This window comes from Crocodylus siamensis, chromosome 5, assembly GCF_052110815.1.
Source record: "Crocodylus siamensis isolate JL-2025a chromosome 5, ASM5211081v1, whole genome shotgun sequence".
Taxonomy (NCBI): Eukaryota; Metazoa; Chordata; order Crocodylia; family Crocodylidae; genus Crocodylus; species Crocodylus siamensis.
In genome coordinates, this window is record NC_143399.1 from 81,129,984 (window position 1) to 81,152,632 (window position 22,649).

General features: G+C 52.3%; 1 protein-coding gene and 1 pseudogene across 1 annotated transcript in view; one reads left to right on the top strand and one right to left on the bottom strand.

Moving 5' to 3' along the window:
• Positions 1-969: 969 nt before the first annotated feature.
• LOC149864346 (scavenger receptor cysteine-rich domain-containing group B protein-like) overlaps positions 970-22,649 on the bottom strand; it is a 57,036-nt gene continuing 35,356 nt past the window's right edge. Inside the window, exons 8-14 of the mRNA XM_090049777.1 lie at positions 14,887-14,998; positions 13,932-14,052; positions 13,405-13,434; positions 12,314-12,604; positions 9,513-9,824; positions 8,721-9,046; positions 970-1,273 (exon numbers count right to left, since the gene is read on the bottom strand). Coding sequence (XP_089905903.1) covers positions 1,265-1,273; positions 8,721-9,046; positions 9,513-9,824; positions 12,314-12,604; positions 13,405-13,434; positions 13,932-14,052; positions 14,887-14,998 — 1,201 coding nt within the window. The 3' untranslated portion in view covers positions 970-1,264. The remainder of the gene's footprint in view (positions 1,274-8,720; positions 9,047-9,512; positions 9,825-12,313; positions 12,605-13,404; positions 13,435-13,931; positions 14,053-14,886; positions 14,999-22,649) is intronic.
• LOC149864347 (uncharacterized) lies at positions 4,052-7,459 on the top strand (annotated as a pseudogene).

Consider the following 22,649-nt stretch of genomic DNA (forward strand, 5'->3'; position numbering starts at 1 on the left):
CCCTGCTGTTTCCTGACCTATCCCTGAGCCACTGCACAGCAGAGCAATGATTCCAGAGTCAGGAAAGGCCAGACACTGGCATGCTAGGTGGGGGTGTATCACTGGGTTATATCCCTGCCTCTTAGGGGGTTGGGGGGAGCCTATTGTATAAGTGGGTTGTCCATGCAGCACAGTGTCTGAGCTAGCTCACCCCAGGGTGAGGCCTGCATCTGTTTGCAGTGGCTTTGTCTTAGCTGGCTGGGGCTGGGATGTGCACTGAGGTAGGCATATCTGTCCAGCACTGAGTGCATCTGAGCTGGTTGAACCTGGGATGGTTGCAGGGATGAGACCTGGACCCTGTAATGTGGCACTGAGTATGTCTGAGCTGGCTGGACCTGGGACAAGCTGTGCTGAATTCTGGGTTTATATGTACAGTGTGAAGTGTGTCTGAAGACTGGGCCCCAACTGTGCAGAGCTCAGGGGCTGTCTCTGGTGGGTGCTAGAATTAGCCCTTGTCCCATCATAGAATTGTAGAGGGTGGACCTCAAGGATCTTGTATTTAAACCCTCTGCACAGATAAGGAACATGGCGATCCTAAGCCCCCACCCTGCCATTCCCCACGGATGTCCATCCAGCCTGTGCAGTGTGTTTATGCTGATTCAGCCTGGGATGACCCATCAACTCTGTTCTCAACACTGAGCCTGTCTAAGGTGAGGCCTGGGGTCCTATCACAGAGCTGAATATGTCTGAGTCAGCTCAGCCTGATGCAGCAGCTGAATGAAGTCTGAGGCCCTCACTCAGCACCTTCCAGCACTGTGTGCATCTGAGCTAGGCAGGAGAGGGGGCTGGGCAGAAGAAGTCTGGGCCTGTACTTACTAAGCAGACTGTGTGTGAACCAACTTAGCCTAAAGAAGCACTGAGTGAGGTCTGCGCCACTTGTTTTCAGTTCAGAGAACTCATCAATATCTAAATCAGATGCTAGGAGTCACCTGGAGATCCAGATCTTTATTCATATCTGCAGGAAAGGGGGGAAGAGGCCAGACATGGGGGTAAGAACAGTGTTGCTCAGGTGGGAATCCTGCTCCTGTGTTTGCATGAACATTTCCATATAGATCCTTGCTACCACAAGAGGGCAGCAAGGCACCAGCCTGGCAATGGCACTTTTGGGTCCTGGATATGCTTGTTGGCAGGGTGGGGCTCTGGTTGCATTGAAGCTACTGGCAGAAGCTTGGAGCAGTGAGTATCAGAGGGAGGCTGAGGAAACAGGGGTGGAGCCAGCCATGGCTCAGTTAACCTACAGGAGGAAGAGGATATACATGGTGAAGAACACCGCCACATGGACCTGGGCAATCGTGGAAACCCTGCCCAACAGAGAATGCGCCAGGGGCCCAGCATGGCCAAAACTTAGTTCCAACTCCTTCTCAAAATAAACTGCAGAGATTCTGGCCTCCAGTCCCCACCCCGTTGGCTTTAACAGTTAGAGCTCCTTGCTTACCCCCAGCTTGAATCAGAACAAACCCAGAAGTCCTGCCTCCCAGCTCAAGTCCCTGCTCTCAACATCGGTTTCAACCCCCTTCCCAGAGGTGAGGACGGGAATACAGATGGTTTCCCAGGCCACCAAGACCAGTCCCCTATTTATGCAGGCAACAATTTACCCAAGAATTTTATCCTAAAATTGTTTGCTCTAGCCTCACATGCATGCACACCATAGCTTGATATGGAGGGTTTAAAACTAGATTCTGCGGGGGATGGTGAACAAAGCCTTCCAGCTATGGTGCAATTCCATTCAGGGAGAAGAGGGACTGGGATTAGAACTTTATTTCTGGGGAAGATCTAGAGAGCCACAGAAGAACAAAAAGAGGTGCAAGAAAAATGGGTAGGTCAAATTGCAAAGTTCTTTAGATGCATGGGCACAAATGCAAGGAATAGAGGGAATAAGCAGAATGACCTTGAAGTCATGGTCTATAAAGAAAACTATGAACTTCATTAGCATTACAGGGGCTTGGTGGGACAAGTCCCATGGCTGGAATATCAATGTGAGGGGTATATTCTGTTTTAGAATGTCAGATTTGGGAAGAAAAGTAGGTGGTATCACACTATACATAAAAATATATGCTTGGTTCCAGGTCCAAAAGGAAGAAAGCAGAAAATGTGAGTATCTCTGGCTAAAGAAAATGTGAGGAAAGAATAGCAGTGATATTATGGTCAGGATCTACTACAGAACTTCAAGTCAGGAAGAAAAGGTGAATGATGCACTCTTCAGGGAGGTAACGAGATTATGCATAAAATATGTGATGGTAGTGAGGGGGGGGTTTTAACTTCTCCAATATCTATTGGTCAAATATTGTCCTAATATGTTTGGAGGACAATTGCTGTTCTAGAAAACTGAGGAGGTGAGTAGGGGATCATCTACTGGACTAGTCAGGAAGCAATTATTGAGAAGGTGAATGTATTTGGGAACTTAGAAGGAAGTGATCATCATATAATAGAATTCAGGAGTCTAAGACAGGGAAAGCATGAGGTGTGCAGAGCTAAGATAATGGATTTCAAAAGGGCAGATTTCAACCTACTCAGGGAAATGTTCAGGAAGGTCCCATGGGTAGATAGCCTGAAGGATAAAGAGGCTGAAGAGGCATGGTAGTTTCTAAAAGGCTCAGTACTGGATGCTCAATGAGAACATGATATTTTAACATGGTATTTAGGCCTCTGCTGCTACCTCTGTCATTCCTTACCTGGCAGAGGAAACACCATGTATCTGGATTCATGAAGGAAATTTTCTGTATGCGCTCCCAGGAATAACTGTTTTTCTGGCATGGCTTAGTACCCGTCGAGGCGCTGGGGCTTAAAGCCCACTTTATGGAAATGGGAGACTTCTCCCTAGCTTGATCCTGCGGCTATATGGCTAAGGGCAGGCGAAACCTGGGGGCATCCGGCCTGCACACAGGATGCCTGCCAAAAGACTTTGGAAAAATCTGAAACCCCTGATGGGGGTAGAAGATGTTTCCCGGTTGTAGGGCCACTTATGGTTCTGGACTTGATTTGGCTGATTTGGCTTGGAACTTGAAAAAATTCTTTAAAAAACAAAACCAAAAAAAACTACCTCTGTCACTGCTGCTGCCTAGAGTGCAGATCCTGGTTGTTATACCTCTGCATGTTAGACACATATGAAGAATGGCAGAAAGCCAATGTGGTTGTACAACAGCTGCCTCAAAATCAAATAACTTCATACTGGCAAAGGAAGGCAGGGCAAATCACTAAGGAAGCATACCAACAGTGGTTGTTGTGGGATACTGCCTCCTGAGGAGGACAGAGAGAGCAATCTGCCACCCCGACCCCTTATTCTGGGAGGTCTGTTGCCTCCCAGGAGCCCATGTCAGGGATGTAGCTGAAAGGATGCCAAAACTTATCTGGCCCTCTGACCACTACCCCATGCTCCTTATTCATGTGGGCACAAATGACATGGCTTGTAGCAATCTCAGCCAGGTCATGCATGGCTACAGGGCTGTGGGAGCGGGGCTTAAGGGTTGGGGGTGCAGGTGTTTTTTTCCTCAGTCTTCCCAGTTACAGGTCCCGGGCTAAGGAGAGAGAGATGAATTGAGGTAGTGAACAGAAGACTGTGGTGCTGGTGCCATCATGAAGGCTTCAGCTTCCATGATCTCAGTCCACTCTTTGGAGAGAGATGCAGTGGTCTGCTGGGAAGAGACGGCCTTCACCTTACACCACCGGGGAAGAAGCTCTTCTCAACTAGAATGGCTGACCTGCTTGACCAGGCTTTAAACTAAGATGGCTGGGGGATGGGTGGTCAACCACCAAAGCAAACCCACCAAGCATCAACCACAAAATCAGCAGGCTAGGATCCTCAAGGCAATCCACTCCTACACCAGCCCAGGAACATAGCTCCACCTGGAATGCAAGAAAGCCTATGGCACACTTGCTTGTTTATACACTAATGCCAGAAGCCTGGGGAATAAATAGAAGGAACTGGTCCTTCTGCTAAATAGAAATGGTTATGGCCTCATAGGGATAATGGAGACCTGGTGGGACTTCTCCTATGACTGGACCACGAGTAGAGATGGCTGTACCCTGTGCAAGAGAGATTGTGCTGAAAAAAGGCAGTGGTCTAGCTCTCTATGTCAAGGAAAACTACACGTCCCTACAAGTTGGGATTGGCACTCATGAAGGACAACTGGAGACCCTCAGGGTTAGAATATGAGAGGAACGTGGTGAAAGTGATACAATGGTAGAAGTCTACTACAGACCTCCAAAATCAGAAACAAGAGCTTGACCATGAATTCGCCAGGGAACTGGCTGAGGCTGCACATTCTTGGTGCATGGTTGTCATGGGAGACTTTAACTACCCGGACATCTCATGGGAAAAGCACTCAGCCAAGTCCGATCGGTCACAAAGCTCTCACATGCGTGGATGAGCTCACCTGTCTCAAGAACTTTGGCAATTTGTAGAGGGTGCATGTGCACCCCCTGAGCATGGCAGTGCACCCCCTATAAAAAGGCACCACCAACACTGTCGGCAGTGGTTGCGGGCGATTGCCACTCGCCAACCCCTTCCCCGCCCTCACCACTGACACTGCTGGTGGCGTCTGTGGACAGTCAGCTATCGCTGCTAGCTTCTGCTGCTACTGCTGCTGGCGGCATCTCTGGGTGGTTGCCGACCTCTGGTTGGTGCTTGCCACCTCCCTACCCAGCAGTGCCAGCAGCATCTGTGGGAGCTCCCTGCTTACTGCCACTGTGCTCACACCAACGCCAGTGCTGCCGTGCCCTCCCAACTACCGGGGGCACACGTCATTCATGCTCAAGAAGTTTATGGGATGACAAGAGGTAAGGCACTGCTGGATCTGGCACTGGCCAAAGGGGATGATCTAGTCAGCAACCTAAGAATCAAAGGGAAGCTGAAAGACAGTGACCATGAGCTGATCACTTTTACTATCCATCGCAAAGCTGGCAAGTCAGTCAGCAGTGCAAAAGTGCTCGACTTTAGGAAAGCTGACTTTGAAAAGCACAAGTTTCTTGTTAATGCACTGAGAGGCCATCAGGTGCAAGGAAAGGGACTTCATGCTGAATGGTTGTTCCTAAAGGAAGTGATCCTAGAAGCACAAGGGAAGTCCATCCCAACCTATAGAAAAGGTGGTAAAAGGGCACAGCAATCCCCTTGGCTCAACGGGGAACTCGTGGACCTCCTACATCGAAGAAGAGAGGCTTATAAAGGATGGAAGACAGGAAACACCACTAAGGAGGAGTATTCTGCACTGGTCTACATCTGTAGGGAGTGAACCAGGAAAGCCAAGGCTGCAACCGAATTCCAACTGGCTACATGAATCAAGGACAATAAAAAGTCCTTCTTCAGGTATGTGGGGAGTCGGAAGAAAAACAAGGGTAACACTGGACCCCTGCTAAACTAAAACCTGACAACTGACACCCAGGAAAAAGCCAACCTGCTTAATGATTACTTTGTGTTGGTCTTTCACCAGTCCAAAGGTACTGCCCTGCCTAACATGATGCGGGATGGCCAGGGTGAGGGTGAATATATGCCCATCATTGGCGTAGACCTTGTAAAGGCATACCTTGAGAGGCTGGACACCCACAAATCAGGTGGTCCTGACAGATTGCACCCAAGCGTGCATACGAAACTGGCAGACATCACAGCCCAGCCACTGGCAAAGTTATCTGAGAACTTGTGGCGCTTGGGCGAAGTACCTGAAGATTGGAAGAGGGCCAATGTGGTGCCTATCTTCAAGAAAGGGAGAAAAGAAGATCTGGGGAACTACAGGCCAATGAGTTTGACCTCAATCCCTGGAAGATCTTGGAAAAAATTACCAAAGAAACCATTCTCCATAGGCTAGCTGAAGGCAACATTCTGAGGGACAGCCAACATGGGTTTGCTGTGGGTAGGTCTTGCTTGACCAATCTCATTTCCTTCTATGACCAAGTAACACATCACCTGGACAAAGGGGAAGAGGTTGATATCATATATCTGAACTTTAAAAAAGCCTTTGACCTGATGTCCCATGATGTCCTCATGGAAAAATTAGCCAACTGCAGCCTTGGCTACACTACCGTCTGATGGCTCGGGAACTGGCTCTGAGGTTAGACCCTGAGAATGTGGTAGCTGATGGAACTGAATCAACATCGCACTCAGTGACCAGTGTTGTCCCCCAAGGCTCTGTCCTCAGACCTGTACTCTTTAATGTCTTTATAAACAATCTGGACTCTGGTGTCAGAAGCGGACTGGTGGAGTTCACAGATGACACCAAACTTTGGGGAAGAGCATCCACATTTGAGGATAGGCTGGTGATCCAGGGCAACCTCGACAGGCTTGCAAGGTGGGCAGATGAAAACCTGATGGCATTCAATATGGAGAAATGCAAAGTATTCCACCTCAGGGAAGAAAACCCGCATTACACCTATAGGCTCAGCAGTGCTACGCTCGCTAGCACCATGACTGAAAGAGACTTGGGGGTAATGACTGACCACAAGATGAACACGAGCCACCAATGCAATACTGCAGCTGGCAAAGCAAACAAAACTCTGGCTTGCATCCACTGATGCTTCTCAAGCAAGTCTCAGTATGTTATCCTCCCATTGTACTCAGCCTTGGTGATGCTGCAGCTGGAGTACAGCATCCAATTCTGGGCTCCACAATTAAAAAGGATGTGGAGAAGCTTGAAAAGAGTCCAGAAGAGATCCATGCACATGATCAGAGGGCAAGATATCAGGCCTTATGAAGAGGGGCTGAGAGTCAGGGGGCACTTCAGCCTGGAGAAGTGAAGGTGGCAGCTTATAAGTACATCAGGGGTGTGCATCAGGATCTGGGGGAACGCCTGTTCACCAGAGCACCCCAAGGGATGACAAGGTTCAACAGTCACAAACACCTCCAAGACCATTTTAGGTTGGACATAAGGAAAAACTTCTTTACTGTCTGAGCCTCCAAGGCCTGGAACAAACTCCCCCCAGAGGTGGTGCAAGCACCTACTCTGGACTGTTTTAAGAAACTTTTGGATGCTTATCTTGCTGGGATCCTTTGACTCTAGCTGACTTCCTGTCCCTTGGGCAGGTGGCTGGACCCGATGATCTTGTGAGGTCCCTTCCAGCCCTAATGTCTATGAAATCTAAGAAATAGTAAGAAACTGCAGGGACCAAAGCAGGAAAGCAAAGAAAAAATTATTTATATCTGGCCAGGGAAGTTAAGGACAACATGCAGGGGCTCTGAAAATGTGTTGAAGACAGAGGCACAGCGGAACAGATCCACTCCTGAAGCAGCCAACAATGCATGAGGTAGTACCAACTCCTGCTGTGCCAATGGTGATGGTACAGTCAGCCACCACTGCAGCAGCACCTGCTTTTGTACCCTCGCAATGAAGGCAGTGCTCAAGGCTTTTGACCCAATTGTCCCCTTCAGTTATATTACTGGTTGGATGGAAGAAAAAGACATAGGAAGCTATAAGTCCACCGCTTACTAGCTCAGGTATGCTATTAACAGAAGTTGGAAAGGGAACACTTCCACAGATACTTTGTCTTGATCTTCACAAATCCTCCTCCCACCCGCCCAAAAAACCCCCAAAAACAAAACCTTGCAACCAGACAGCTACTAAAATGTGTATAGACAAAGAAAGGGAAAGACTGAAGGTGATGATAACTAAAGAGATTTTTAAAGAATGTTTTATCAATGTGAATGAATTTAAGTCAGCAAGACCTTAATGAAAACTCCCCCATGTTCTGAAGGAACTAGCAGAAGGGATCTTGGAGCCATTTTTAATATTTACAAAATCACGGGACACAATGAGATTCCTGAGGACAAGGAAAGGGATAACATAATGCTCATTTTTTAAAAGGGGAAAAGGAAGTCCCAAGGAATTATAGATTGGTCAGCCTGGCTTCAATATCCAGGAAGTTACTAAAGCAAATTATAAAGAAGTCAATTTCTAAACATCTGGAGGAAAAACGGGTGACAACTAGCAGGTAGCCTGGATTTGTTACTAACAAATCATGCCAAACCAACTTGATTTACTTCTTTGACAAAGTAACTAGTCGAGTTGATGAAGGGAATGCAGTGGGCATAGTGTACTTGGACTTCAGTAAGGCTTTTGATAAAGCCCCACATGACACTCTCAAGAGTAAACTGGGGATATCTGGACTAGATAAAATTACTGAGAGGTAGATGTATAATTGGCTTGATAACCACAAACAAAGGGTATTGATAAATGGATCCATGCTAGAATAGCAGAAGGCATAGCAGGAGGCTTCTTATGGGGTTCCACAGGGGTCTGTCCGGGTCTAGTGCTATTTACCACTACAATAGATTTGGAATAGAGAGCTTCCTAATAAAAAGTGTGCAGATAACATGAAACTGGAAAGGATTTCAGTGGCTTTGAATCTCAGCAAAGTAGATCAAGATTAGGTCTCAGGAAAAAAAAACTTCCTTAATGCTAGAACAGTGAGGCATTGAATCAGCTGCCCTGTGAAAGTTGTGGAATCTCCTTCATTGGAGGTTTTCCAAGAGAAAGCTGAATAAGCATTGGACAAGGATGATTTAGCAGTAGTCAATCACATTCTTGCAAGAGGTTGGACCAGATAACCCTGAAGACCCCTTCCAGCCCTCTAATTCTGTGGTTCTAAACACAAACCCCAGTGCTGGGACCCCCAGTGCCCTGCGGCTTTAATCATCATGGCTCACTCCTCTTCCAGAACCCTGGGAGTGCCATATCTCCCTGGCTGTGGGCACGCACCTGGCAGACTACGCTGATGTCTTCACGATGGCTGCAGTCATTGTAGCCCCAGATGCGGTGGGCACAGTTCTGCAGGGTCTTCTCCTCACCTCTGCAACGGACATCATCCAGCCAGATCCTCCCAGTGCCCTGGCGAAAGCGGGCCCTTTTCCACACCAGTTGGGATACTGGCTCAGCCTGGCCACAGCCCAGCTCTCTGCACACTACCTCTGCATTCTGCGTGTCCCAGTGATCATCACATACCGTACCCCACTCCCCATCATGCTGTACCTCCAGTCGCCCAGAGCAGACCCGTGGGCCATCCACAAGCCTCAGTGCAAAGGGTTCTGCAGAGAAAGGGAGAGAGAGCTGGGAGGGGGCCCAGTGACATGCTTCCCCCAGGATGCATGGCCTAGCTGAACAGAAGGGCCCGTACTGATGCTGGCCCTTTCCTTGAATTACCACTGGCACTGGTGTTTGTACTCAGTGCTCCTCACCCAGCTGTGAGGTGAGAAGCTACTGTTGTGTTCATTCAGGGTCACTTTGTCCAGTGCCTTAAAAAGCCCTAGGGACCTTAAGGGTCAGGGGCATTCTTGCTCCTGGATGCCTCAACCCAGGCCTGCTAGAGCCATGCCTGTTGCTGGGGGGCAGGGGGTAAAATTAGGCTCTGCTAGCCTGTGACATGTTTATTCTAAGGGACTCCCATTTGATGCTCAGGACAAAACTCCATGGAGGGCTCCATGCTGGGGGGGCAGGCAACCAGAGTGGAGGGAGATGCTGCCTCAGGGCTAAGTACCAGTTTTGCTTTCTCACCTTGGCACACAACCCCAGCATGGAGGTAACTGGGACAGCGCAGTTGCTCCCAGGACCGGCTTCGGCAGTGGGTCAGGGAGTGCTCCTTTCCAGTGCATTCCAGCTGGCCCAGCAGGACAGTGTCTGAGCTGGAGTTGAAATAGCTGCAGCGGTTGGTGATGCGTCGCGGTCTCCCACAGGCCAGCTGCCGGCACAGCACTTTGGCATCGGTCAGGTCCCAGCCATACCCACACACAGCGCCCCAGCGATTCTCATGGTAAACCTCCACCTGCCCACGGCAGCGTGTGGCACCGCCTACCAGCCGGACTGCAGCTGCAGATAGAGTTGATCCAGGAGACATCAAGACAACTATTAAAAGGGGCTTCAGAGACTGATTTACCAGAGCCAGGAACAGAACCCTGAGGCCTGCTCCAAGCCCCTGATCTAACCATTGGATATCACTGCGCTTTCAGAGCCAGACATCAAGTTCAGGAGTTCTGACTGGGAAGTATGATGTCAAATATGCCTTCAATATACTTGTGACAGGACTCCAAGTCCGCCCGGAAACAGAAAACTTACCTTAGCAACGAGTCCGAAGAGAGAGAGGGGGAGGGATACCCGAATGGAGGAGGGGGGACCCGGATGAAAACATAAACAAAGGCAGCATGCGCAGAGGAAGGGGGGAGGGTGCCAGTTTCTAGAGAGGTAGGAGACGGCTGGAAGGATTTAAAGGGGAATGGAGTCCAGAATTAGCTCTGGAAAAGAACAGAAAGAAACCCAGAAGAAATAGGGAGAAACTACAAGAGAGGAACAACAGATGACAGAGAGAAGGGAACAGAAGAAGAGTCCTGGAGAGAGACTTACCTGGGAAGCTGACATGAGGTAACGGGGGAGATGTGTGACTTGGTGAGTCTGACTGGGAATGGTCAGAGCGTATGAAGATTAATAAAGAGAAGAAAGCCCCACATTTTGATATCAGTAGAAAATACAAGGTGGCATAGGCTTGCCGTTTTGCTTGGGACCCGTGCGGTGGAGAACGGGGCAAGCACCCAAGAAATTGAGAGCTCCCAAAGAGAAAGGGAACTAAATATATAATATGGTAATATGGTAATATGGAACTAAATATATATATGGTAGTTTTCTAAGAGAGACAAAAATAAGCATGCAGAAGAGTTATTTTTGCTGAACTGCAGCCACGAAATCTTCTTAATCTCTCAGGACCATGTTTATTTCCTTACCTTATTCCATCAAAATTGTGGCAGATGAGAAATAAAGGAAATTAACTGGTTCATATTAAAACAGGAGACTGTGATTTATTTTTGCAGGTGTAGCTTAACTCTCACAATAATATTAATAACTGTCAAGATGTTCTGCTCTTTAATCAGGATGTTATCACTCATCTCTTCACCTATTCCAAGCTTTGCTTTCTTTTTATTTAAAGTCAGGCAGAACAGGAAACCAATATCTCTCTCCAAAAATGTGAGGCAACTTCTTTAGTTAATCTCAGATAAGTGGAGGCTGAAGTTCACCTTCTTTAATAATGAGGGCCACCTTTCTCAGGAATCAGAGCTCCCACACTTGAAGAGGGTTTTCTGACTATTGTTATTCTTTCAGTTGAGTCGTCCATGAACTTCCTGTTAAGGACACTGACTCTTTCTCTCTGGTTCCAGAGAGCGTGTACATGGAGGACTATAACTTTGAAGTAAATTGTTTGACAGTTGCCCCCTAAAAGACTTAGAAAACTAAAGGTTCTGGAAGCCAAATTTATGATACCCCAGGTAAAAGTCAAATTCATGTGTTCTGCCTCAGATCTGAAGCCAAATGTTTGCCTGCTTTAGAGTTCTAGATTTTTGTATGTCTTATGAATCGGAGACACTTTCTTTCCATGCGTGAATAATCTGTCTTGTTCTTACAAAATAATGTCTCTTGCTCATTTAACCCTGTTGGGAGGACACTGTTACAGGCACTGAAGTCCAGGGTCTTGTCCCCTTTGAAACCATGAAATCATGGGGGGGGGGTTATGCAATTCCATATAGAACCAGTCAAGGGTTCTGTGCCTGTTGTCTCCAAGGCTGTGCCTGCGAGGACTTCAACTACTGCAGCGTGAGATATCAGCTTGCTGAACTACTGTGTGCATGTGCTCTGCTCCCTTCTCTGAACAAGTTGTCAGATGGCTCCCAAGGAACATGCACCAGTCACCCCAGCTTGCAATGAAGGGCTCAGAGCACAGGACTGGGGAGTACACAGGGGGCCCATCTCCATTGTGACCTTACTGTCTGCAGTTGAAAACTCAAGGACTCTCTTAATAGATTTCATAGACATTAGGGCTGGAAGGGACCTTGGGAGATCATTGAGTCCAGTCACCTGCTCCAAGGGCAGGAAGTTAGCTAGGGCCAAGAAATCCCAGCCTTTGATCCCAGGGTCAAAGGATCTTGCCATTGACCTTTCCATAGCTTTGCATGCAAGGGCCCTGGCAGTCTGTGAAGGTCCTGCTCATTCGTCTATCTTGTGGCTGCTGCTGTGGCTGCTGCTGTGCTGCAATTCTTAGAGAGGGCATTGGTAAGTCTTGTTTATTTTGTAATGGGAGGCTGTTTTCCTAGAAATGACCAACACTCCGGTCATGACAGCAGAGGTGGCTGTGGACTCTGACCCTATACATGATGTGGGATGGGAAATAAAGCCCAGCCACTTCCCTGCCCCAGCCAAATCCCATAGGCTGCCACCTTGTGCCCTGGCTGGCAGCGCAACTGCCAAGGTTTTCCCATAAAAGCCAAGCTCTCCCCTCCAGTCTCAGGGCCCTTGCTCTGCCCTGCAGGCCTCACCTTGGCAACGAGCCCCCGCGTCCTGGCTGTGGTCACAGTCCTCGGGTTCATCAAAGCGGCAGCTTTTCAGTGACTTCTCTGTCCCTTCGCACGCCACGTTTGTCATCAGGATGGGACTGGATCCAGCACCTGAGCCAAATCTGAAGGCTTCTTGCTCCACCCCACAACCCAGCTGCTTGCACACGACTTCCACATCTTTCTTGTCCCAGCCTTCACTGCACACAGTGCCCCAGCGTCCATTCACAAGCACTTCCACCCGCCCGGCACAGGGTCCTGGCACCAGCCTGACCTCTGACACAGAAAACACAGGTGTTGGAACTCTTGCCCTGAATGCAGCAATCCCACCAGGAGGGAATCAATGGGAAGATAGGACCTGCACAGCACATGGAGTTGTCAGGGAATGCATTTGCTAGGCAGAGTGATTCCCTGATGAATTCAATGGTATAACTGGAGGGCCAGGGGGTAACGAGGTACCAGCACCACACACCATCTTAAAGGGGCCGTCAGAATTGCTCCCCACACCCTAGCTTTCTGCCACAGCAGGAATAGGAGCCAGGCAGGTGCAGCCTCTCACCCAGTAGTGTGTCTGGGGACATGGGATGAATGGAATGGCACCCTCTATGCAGAGTCTTTGCTATGGCAGGCACAACCCTACCCCCCATAGTGCACCTGAGCAGGGAGGAGAAATGAATGGGGCACCAGGGGTGGCTCCTGGGGAGTGTAGAAAACAGGTAGAGGTAAAATGGCATCCCCACCCTGCCCCAACTTTGCCTGGCTGGGACTGACATTGGCTCCCTCCAGAGGTTGCATGGGAGGGCACACAGCACCACCCTCCATATGAGCAACTGTGTCCCGCAACATGCCCAGCACGGCATGGCACAGCACAGTCCACAGTATCCCTATATGGATCAGCAAACTGTAAGAGGCCGTGAGTGTGAGCCACAGCACGCAGGGCCATAAACAGGGCATTCAGCTTCCCTGTGCCATAGTCATGGCTGCTCCTAGCTCAGGGGCTGGCTGTAAAACCAGAGAGGTCCTGGTGCTGGCCCAGGGGCTACCAAAGGAGATGCACAGCAAACAGTTTCACCTACCTGCGGAGGTGACAACTCCAAGGTAGGCAGCTGGGGGAGACAAAGAACGAAATGTCAGGAGCAGCAACGCACCAGGGACCATGACACCTTCTTTTTGTAGAGCCAGCAGCATGGACTCTGGCCAACTCAACAGGGCTGCGCTAACCCCATCCACACCCTATCTCAGGTACAGCAGGGGCCAGTTTTCAGAGCTACATGCCACACTGACCCAGTTGCCTCCCATAGCTTTCTCCCCAATATACACAGAGCAGCCTGCACGGCATTGCCTGGGACAGTACCCCCCGAGCAGACCAGCTGGGATAGTCCCTGGGGCACAGCCCCACATGCAGGCCAATCTGGCATGGCATCGCTTAGCCCCTGCCTGTTACAGAGACATAGGGCCTCTCCCACCATACAGTTGGTAGTCATCCCCGTTTGCTGGGGGAGTGGAAAAGCTGTCAATGCCCCTCAGTTGCCAGGTTTGGGGGCTGCTGTCCTGACACATCTTTCCTTGCCAAGGGTGCCACATGAAGTCATAAGATGCTCACCAAAGGAGAGACAAAGGTAGCGGTGCAGGTCCATTGCTTGGTCTTGAAGGACTCCACTGCCAAAAGCTTGTCTAACTATGCCAGTTTGGCAGACCCTTTTAAAGCCTGCCAGCAGCCAGGACTACATGGGAGGACCTAGGCTCATGACCAAGCCCACACAACGGTCACAGGATCCTTTACTGGCACTGTGTGCCGGGCTGAGCACACCTCCTTTGGCAGGCTAGTGGGTGGGGTTAGAGGGAACCATGGAGGCATTACCCTGGGGCCAGAGGAATCTCTTAACAGAGGAACTACCATTGACCTGACCTAAAATCAGAATCAGATGGCCTGTGCTGCACACAACAGGATGCAGCTTCAGGGGCAGGGGGAAGGGATCACCCTGGCAGCCAGTGAGGGCCCAGTGCCCCAGCTCCCATGCCTTGTTCATGGTGCACTACAAACACCAGGCTCAGCTATCCCCAGCTCAGATCCATGGGGGACTGCCAGTCAGGAGCCAGGCGCCAGGCACAGACAAGGAGGAAGTGAAACCAATTGCAGGGCCTGATCTGGACAGGAAGGGGAAGCCACATGGGAGCTGGGCTGGCGCCATGGGGCCAGGAGCAGTCACAGGACAGGGAGTTGCCTCCTTGCCCTAACCACTAGATGGAACTCCTCTTTCCCAGCCATGTTAGAACCCAGGAGTCCTGACTCCCAGATCCCCTTCCCACTGCTCAAATCCACTGAACTTCCTGCCCCCCCACTGGAGACCTGGGCTGGGTCTCAGGAATCCCAGATTCCAGAATCCTGCAAAGCAAAAAAAGGATTGAGTCCCCAGGACCTGGACATATGCCCTGGCAGGGCCAGGTTGCTGGAGTAGAACAGAGCTTGGTGGCTGCACTATGGCAGCTGGAGGCCAGTTCCCACTGATCCTGTGCTCCACTGGGCTGTACAGGGTCTGACTGCCAGCTCTCCCTACCTGGCTTGCCCAGCAGCAGCCATGGTTGGCAGGCACCTGAAACCTCTGAACCCCGCGCAGCAGCTGGGCGGCTCCAGGCGTGGAGCACAGGGCTTGGCACTGCCCACCTGGGCTGGGGTTGCACAGAGCAAATGGGGAGCTGCACTGCTCACAGCTGCCTCCCTAGCCCAGCAGGGGTGGGAAGTCCCATCCTTGTACCTCCTCCCACTCCCTCTCCCCCCACCCCCTGCAACTTCCCAGACTACTGGGCCAGGCAGAACCAGAGAGCCCCAGGACTGTAGCACTGGCTCTGCCTGGTGGTACAGCAGGGCAAGAGCACTGTGCCCAGCCCTGCTGTGCCCCAGTGTCCCTGCTTGCCCTGGCTCAGGAGCCTCTGCATTATGGGATGCTGGAGGACTTGGGCACTCTTTGGAGTGGTCACACTTTAATGGAACAGGAACAAAATTAGGTGGATCAGAGATAAAACTTCCCCGGAGACAAATAAGGAGTGTTTTAAGCTACTTAAAAGGTGTTTATGTGGAGCCAATGCAGGGGTTAAGACAGAGGTGGATAAATACAGCCCATGGGCTGGAACCAGCCTGCCAAGTGATTGGATCCAGGCCATGGGTGGGCACCTGCCAATTGATTGGATCTGGCCTGGGTGCAGCCTGCTCTGTGCTCCTGCCTGCACCCAGCAGTGGCCCCAGCCATGACCAGCACTTGCAGCTTCCTGGTGGGGTTGCTCCCAATGCAGCTGCAACTGCAGCTGCCTGGGTACTACTTGGCTCCCCCTGCCTCCAGTGACTCCTCCTCCCCCTGCTACACCGCTCCATGCAGCAGGTAACATGGGGAAGCCATAGGGATGTGTGCTGAGCAGCAGATGCCAAGCCAGGCAGCAGGGAAACTGCAGCCAGATGGCTTCTGCTCCAGTGTATGGGGGTTCAGCTCTAGCACCTGGCCACCTTCCACTCACTCTGCCCACCCAGCACAATGAGCAACCACCTGCAGGTGGCTGAGTGGGTGGAAGACAGCCAGGAGCTGGTGCTGCCCCATACGCTGAGGCAGGAGCCACTTGGCTGCAGCTTCCCCTGCACCTGGCTGGGTGTGTGGTGCCTGGCATGCATCCCCATGGCTTCCCTATATTACCTGCTTCATGGAATGGTGCACCAGGGGGAGGAGGAGGAGGAGGAGACAGAGGCATTGGAAGTGGAGGGGAGCCAAGCAGTACCCAGGTGGCTGCAGCCACATTGGGAGCCTCCCCACTGGGAAGCTGAGCGTGCTGGCTGGGGCCAGGGCTGAGGCTGGGGCTGGGGCCAGGGCAGGGGGGCAGGTGTGGGCAGGAACATAGCATGGGCTGCCCTGGGAGGAATGGGTGGGGCTCGGCCCCATTCAGAGTGCCATGGGGGCAGCCCTGGACCAGATGGGTGGGAGGACAGACCACATCTGAATCACACTGCCTGGCCAAGTTCTGCTACACATGTCTTCTGCTCCCCGCTCTCCTTCTGCCACCCCTGGCCAGCTCCCGGGACCTAGCATAGGGGCAGCCCCCTAACACACACCCTATACTGTCCCCAAATTCCATATCCATCCCAAATGCCCACCCCCAATCCTACGCACCCCCCGAACACACTCCCCACACACACCTACCCCACCACACACACACATGCCACCCCCCACCTTTGCGCACCCCTTACACATACCTCACACACGCCCGGCAGCTCCTCACATACCCACCCCCTGCAACCTCCATAAACACCCCCTACCCATACATACCTCCCACACCCCTTCCACATACACACCCCCAAACTTCCCACACACTCCCCATCACAATATATAAGAGTAAGACTAGTTTGAACTATTATACAATTGCCTGTATATACTCTACTCAGAGCAATTATTTTTTGAAATAAAATTAAAATGTGTTATAGCAGATGTTTGATTTTTAGTGTATGATTTGGTTTTTTTATCCATAATTTGTTAAAACGATATCTTCTAAAAGATTTCATCTGAGACACCCTCAACAGCTCACCAAAACGCGTTAAGTGGACCTCTAATTGAAATAATTTCCCACCTATAGGGTGAGCTCCAGAAACTACCTAAAATTGTCATGTAACAAGGCCATCGCATGCAGAGAAATCTATTTTATTTCCTTTTTCACTCGTCTCACCAATGTCCCATGTTTATGTCCACCCTATTTTGGGTTTTTTTCTTCGGGGAACAGACTTATTCTGGGATTAACAGCACATCAGCAATTCACAGCAGTCGGGAGTCAGCACAGATTTATTCTAGCTACATGCAGTACAACACCAGCTCTGAACCTTGCGTGCAGAAATCCCAAGTCCTCCAATCATCTTTTGCCCTTTCAAAACCCCTGGGCTAAGTCACTGCCAGCTAGCCCGTCACACTTGCTTAGTACCAACTTTCTAGTACTTGCTCAGTACCAAGTGCATAGTCAGGGGGATGTGTAGATGCACCCTGTGATACTATATGTAATGTTTTTGGGTCCTACACTATATGTAATGTTTAGTCATTGTGACTAACTTGTACATGGAGAAAGAATGGGTTAACAGCATTTGTTGTAGACCTACGAGGATTCACAATAAGAGGCTCAGTTAGTGGAGAGTGGGTTATCAAGAGAACAATGGACTTTGGCATGTCAATTTGTGTATGTTGACACACCAAGCCCCAGCACCTGAACAGACTCTGTTTTTGGTGCTCAGACAGGATACATAAACCACCCCATGAAAAGGTGACTCTGAAGAGGGAGGAAGGCACAGATGAGAGGTGGTAGAGAAAGAGACAGGCAGGGGCCATTACCACCAGAGCTAGCCTGGGCTTTGGGGTCCAATAACTCCGCCTGCTGCATTGCTGTCAACCAATACATGTTGTTTTTAGACTTATAAAATGCCATGGCTGGAAGGTGTCTCAAGAGTCATCTGGTCCAAACCACTGCATAAATGCTACATCTAAACCATCCCTGTTCAATGCTTATCCAGCCTCCTCTTGAAAACCTTTAATGAAAGAGAATCCACAACTTCCCTGGGCAGTCTTTTCCATGGCCTCCCTGTTGCAACAGTTACATGTTACACTTAAACCATACTAAGGGCACTTAAAATGTGCCATGGGCCCCTGCCATCACTGGTTGGAGCTCCAGGCTCCAGCTGCAGCTGCCAGCAGCCAGTAGCCCTCTAGAAAAGCCAGCCCTGCTTTCTGCTCCCTGGCCAGCTGCTTCTCTGTTCAGAAGCAGCATGCACAGTACAGGGGCAGCACATGGCAGCTCTTTTCCTCACTACCTCTGCCTCCCCATGCTATAGCTGCTCCAGTCCCTGACCCTGGCAGCAATGACCAGTGCCCAAGATTCCTGCTCACCCACATCTGCCTGGGTCCTCCTGGCTCCCCCACATGCAACAACCTCCTGCGCAGCCACAGTGTACCATCCCATAGCTGCTGCCACTGTGCACCTGCCGCCTGGCTGGCTGGCCGGCCGGACCCCAACAGGGACCCCAACAATGTGCTGCTGGATGTCATCACCAGTGCCACCCTTGGCCTCCTGGGGCTCCAGCCCCTCTGGGCCAGCCAGGACTGGAGGCTGTACATTGTCCAGCAGACCTGGGATGATAAGCAGTGGCTGGAGGTATTCAGAATGACCCGGCACACCTTCCTAGACCTCCTGGGGCAGCTCTGGCTACACCTGGAGCTGCAGGACACTGCCATGCAGTCACCCCTCCCTGCGGAAACCCAGCTGGCCCTTGCCCTGGGCTGGCCCAGCCATGACTACCAGCTGCTGTTTTGTGGGCCGTCTCTTTGGTGTAGGCAAGGCCACTGACAGGGAGGCCATTCTGGAGGTATGCAGCCCCTTCCAGGATGTGCTGGGGCACACAGTATTCTGCATGCATGACCCTCAGGTGGTGGTGGTAGGGTTCCTTGTCCTGGGATTCTCCCAGCACATTGGGGCCCTGGATGGGACTCACAAACCCATCACCTGCCTGCCCCATGTGACCAACCCTACTACAGCTGGAGGAGCTTTCACTCTATGGTGCTCCAGGCCATTGTGGACCACCATGGAGTCTTCATGCACGTGAGTGCCAGATTGCCAGGCAGTACCCGCATGTTCCATAACTACACCCTGCCAGGCCTGGTGCAGAGTGGCCATTTTGCATCAAGGGTGCCAGACCTGCAGGTGGGTGCTGTAGTAGTCCTGTCCCTCCTCACTGGGGACCCTGCCTACCCACTCCTGTCCTGGCTCATCCGGCCCTACACTGGCCTGTTGGACCCCTGCCAGGCCCACTTTAACCAATGCCTGGTCCGGACCCACGCCCTGGCGGAGCACGCCTTTGGCCAACTAAAGAAACGTTGGCTCTCCCTCGGTGAGCCGCACGCCCATCACCAGCGGCCAGGGCACCAGGCACAAGAGGCACTGGCCAACCATCTCCTCCTTCACTTCACACTGAAGCCCGCCTGAACTGCTGCCCATGGACCCGCCCCCCCATGCTCCCTCCCCACCCCCAGCCCCACACTCATTGCAGACATATCTCAGAAGAACAACTTTTTATTTCCCTCATCAAGTAGACACCACCTTCCTCCCCAAAAGAGCTCCTGTCCCTCCCCCAACCCTGCCACGACAATAGAGCCCTTCCACCACCCACCCCACTCACCAACAATAAAACACCCTCTTCTCTTTGCAAATGATTTACAAGAGAGGACAGTGCAGTCCTGGGTGTCCAGCTATGGGTGACAGTCACCCTGAGGCCACATCCCCTGCATGCAGCTGCAGGACCTGCAGAGCCATGAGAAAGAAGCTGTTTGTGAGAGTATGTGCCATTTCTAAGATAAGATGCTCTGTACCAGGGGTCTTGCACTGCATGGCCTCAGATTGGTGGCCAGGCGCACACAGATACCCAGGGACCATGGTAAGTTGGCTGGGCAGGGCTGGGTCCAGGCAGCTGCCGGCTGAGCCCTCCTTCCCCACACACTCCCCAGGGGCCAGTGGGCCACTGGGTACTGGCCGCAGGTAGTCTGTCTCCCCCATCCCCTCCCCAGGCTTCTGGCAGCACCTGCTGCTACATAGCCAGACCCCGTTCCCCATTCCCCTTCTCCTCCTGCAGGCTGGCTGCTCTCCTGTGCTGCCACCAAGGCCCTGGTGACTAGGATTGCAGGGTGCAGGGTTCCCAGACCACTGCGATGAGGAGCTGCCCATGCCCCTGCCCTTCCCGCAGGGGCCTCTCTAGGGAGAGGCCCCAGGGCCAGCTCTCCCCCTGCACCAGCATTGCACCCCAAGTATGCTCCTGATGTGCATGTCATGGATGCAGTGCAAGGAGCTGTTTGTGTGGACCAAGGGGTGCCCAACCACTATGCCCTGCTACTGCAGATCCTCATGGTGCCCTGGGTGCACCTGCACACCTGGCATGGGACCTTGAGCTTTGACGGCGTGGAGGAGAAGCCTGGGGCTCCCTGCAATATCCACCACCACCTGGAGGACTACCTGTGGCTGTGCTACATGTCCCTGCCCCTGCAGCTGAAGAGGACATCAGCATCAGCATCCACACAATCCTTGGCATGTGAGAGGCCCATGCCTACCTAGCTGTGGGGGCATGGGCTGCTCAGTACAGTTTTACACTGTCTCCTGCCTCCCTGCATGCTGTGGGAAGGGAAACTGGGGCCAGGGACATGTACCCAGGCCAGGTGGGAAGGGGGAGCAGGGGCAGGGGCTGGGGTGGGAAGGCCCCCAGTATGGATCTTATCATGTGGGGCTCAGGAGCTAGGAGCAGCGGGGAGAGGAAGGACACAGGCACACGAGTGTCTTACACACACGTGTGCCCCCTTACCTGACCCGGAGTGGAGGCGAGAGCAGCAGAAGCGAGCGGAGCAGCAGCGGGGGCAGCAGCAGCTGATCCCCCTAAGGTAAGTGGGGCAGAGGGACCGATGTAACTGAGCCGGATCCGGATGGGAAGCCCCCCGGATCCCTCTTAGCTGAACCGGTAGGGAGCTGAGCTCTGGAGCCGCGCGAACAGAGTGCGCAAACAGGCGCGGTCTGTAAGAGCGCACTGGCGTTCGCGCCAGAGGGGGAGCAGGAGCGGCCCAGAGGCTGACTTGTGTTAGCGCAGGGCAGAGGACCCGAACTCAGCTAGAAACTCCTACGATGGTGTCGACACGGAGTGCTACCAGGGCCCCTGCCCGGCGGGCGCAGCCTTCCTGGGGCTTATAGTTTCATAGTTTCATAGTAGCTAGAGTCGGAAGGGACCTAGGTAGATCATCTAGTCCGACCCCCTGCCTTAGCAGGAAAGAGCACCGGGGTCAGATGACCCCGGCAAGGTGCTCATCTAACTTCCTTTTAAAAATCCCCAGGCTAGGAGCCTGCACCACTTCCCCTGGAAGCTGGTTCCAGGCCCTAGCCACCCTGACTGTGAAGTAGCGCCTCCTAATATCTAATCTAAACTTACTCTCCGCCAGTTTGTGACCGTTATTCCTGGTCACTCCTGGCAGCGCACGGGGGAACAGGGACTCCCCCAATACCTGCTGATCCCCCCTGACCAGTTTGTAGCAGGCCACAAGGTCCCCCCTTAGCCTTCTCTTGTGGAGGCTAAACAGGTTCAGGTCCCGTAGCCTATCCTCATAAGGCCTGCCCTGCTGACCCCTGATCATACGAGTGGCCCTCCTCTGAACTCTTTCCATATTGTCCACGTCCCTCTTGAAGTGTGGCGCCCAGATCTGGACGCAGTCCTCCAGCTGCGGCCTGACCAGTGCCGCATAGAGGGGGAGGATCACCTCCCTGGACCTGCTCGAGATGCATCTGTGGATGCATGATAGGGTACGATTGGCCTTCTTGACTGCCTTCTTGTCTGAGGCCTCCACCCAGACGGAGCCCACGGGGGGGCTGGCGTCCCCCAACCCCCTGGCCTGCAGGAGCTGCCCAGCAAGGCCTGGGGGGGCAGGGACTGGAGACCCCCACACCTGTCCTGCAGGCGCCCGCCTTAGGGCCCTGGAGGCGCAGGTGAGGGAGCTCCAGGAAGAGGTTAGCAGGCTGAGGGGAATCAGGGAGGCAGAGGAAGAAATTGACACCTATTTTCTTTCTCTGCAGGATTGTACGACCAAGAAGGATGCACCTCAAGATGAGCCCTCCACTGCTAAGTGGCAGATGGTCACCTCCCGTGCCAGGGCTGCTCGAGACACGGCAGCACCAGTTCCTACAGTCCGGCTGGAGAACAGGTACGAAGCTCTGGCAGCCCTGGAGGAGGAAGACGGAGAGGATGAAACCGGGGAGGAGGCAACTCCACGCACACTGCGTCCCGTGCAAGCTGAAGGAGGCAAGAAGGCCAGGAGGAAGAAGCGTCGCGTGATCGTCATTGGCGACTCCATCCTGAGAGGTACGGAGGGCCCCACCTGTCGCCGGGACCCCTCAGCACGCACGGTATACTGACTACCTGGAGCAAGGATTCAGGACGTGAAAGGGATGCTCCAGACCGTAATCCAGCCCACCGATTATTACCCCATGGTCCTAGTCCATGTGGGCACTAACGATGCGGCCAGGAGGAGCTCTGATCGCCTGATGGAGGACTACCATGCTCTGGGATGCATGCTGAAGGAGATGGGAGCACAGGTGGTTTTCTCTTCTATCCTGTCAGTGAGTGGACGAGGCAGATGGCATGAAACATGCATCGCGGAGACCAACTGGCGGCTGCAGGAATGGTGCTTCGAGGAGGGCTTTGGCTTCCTCAGCCACGACCGGCACATCACGACGAGAGACATGCTGGGATGGGACGGGCTCCACCTTTCCCCTAAAGGTA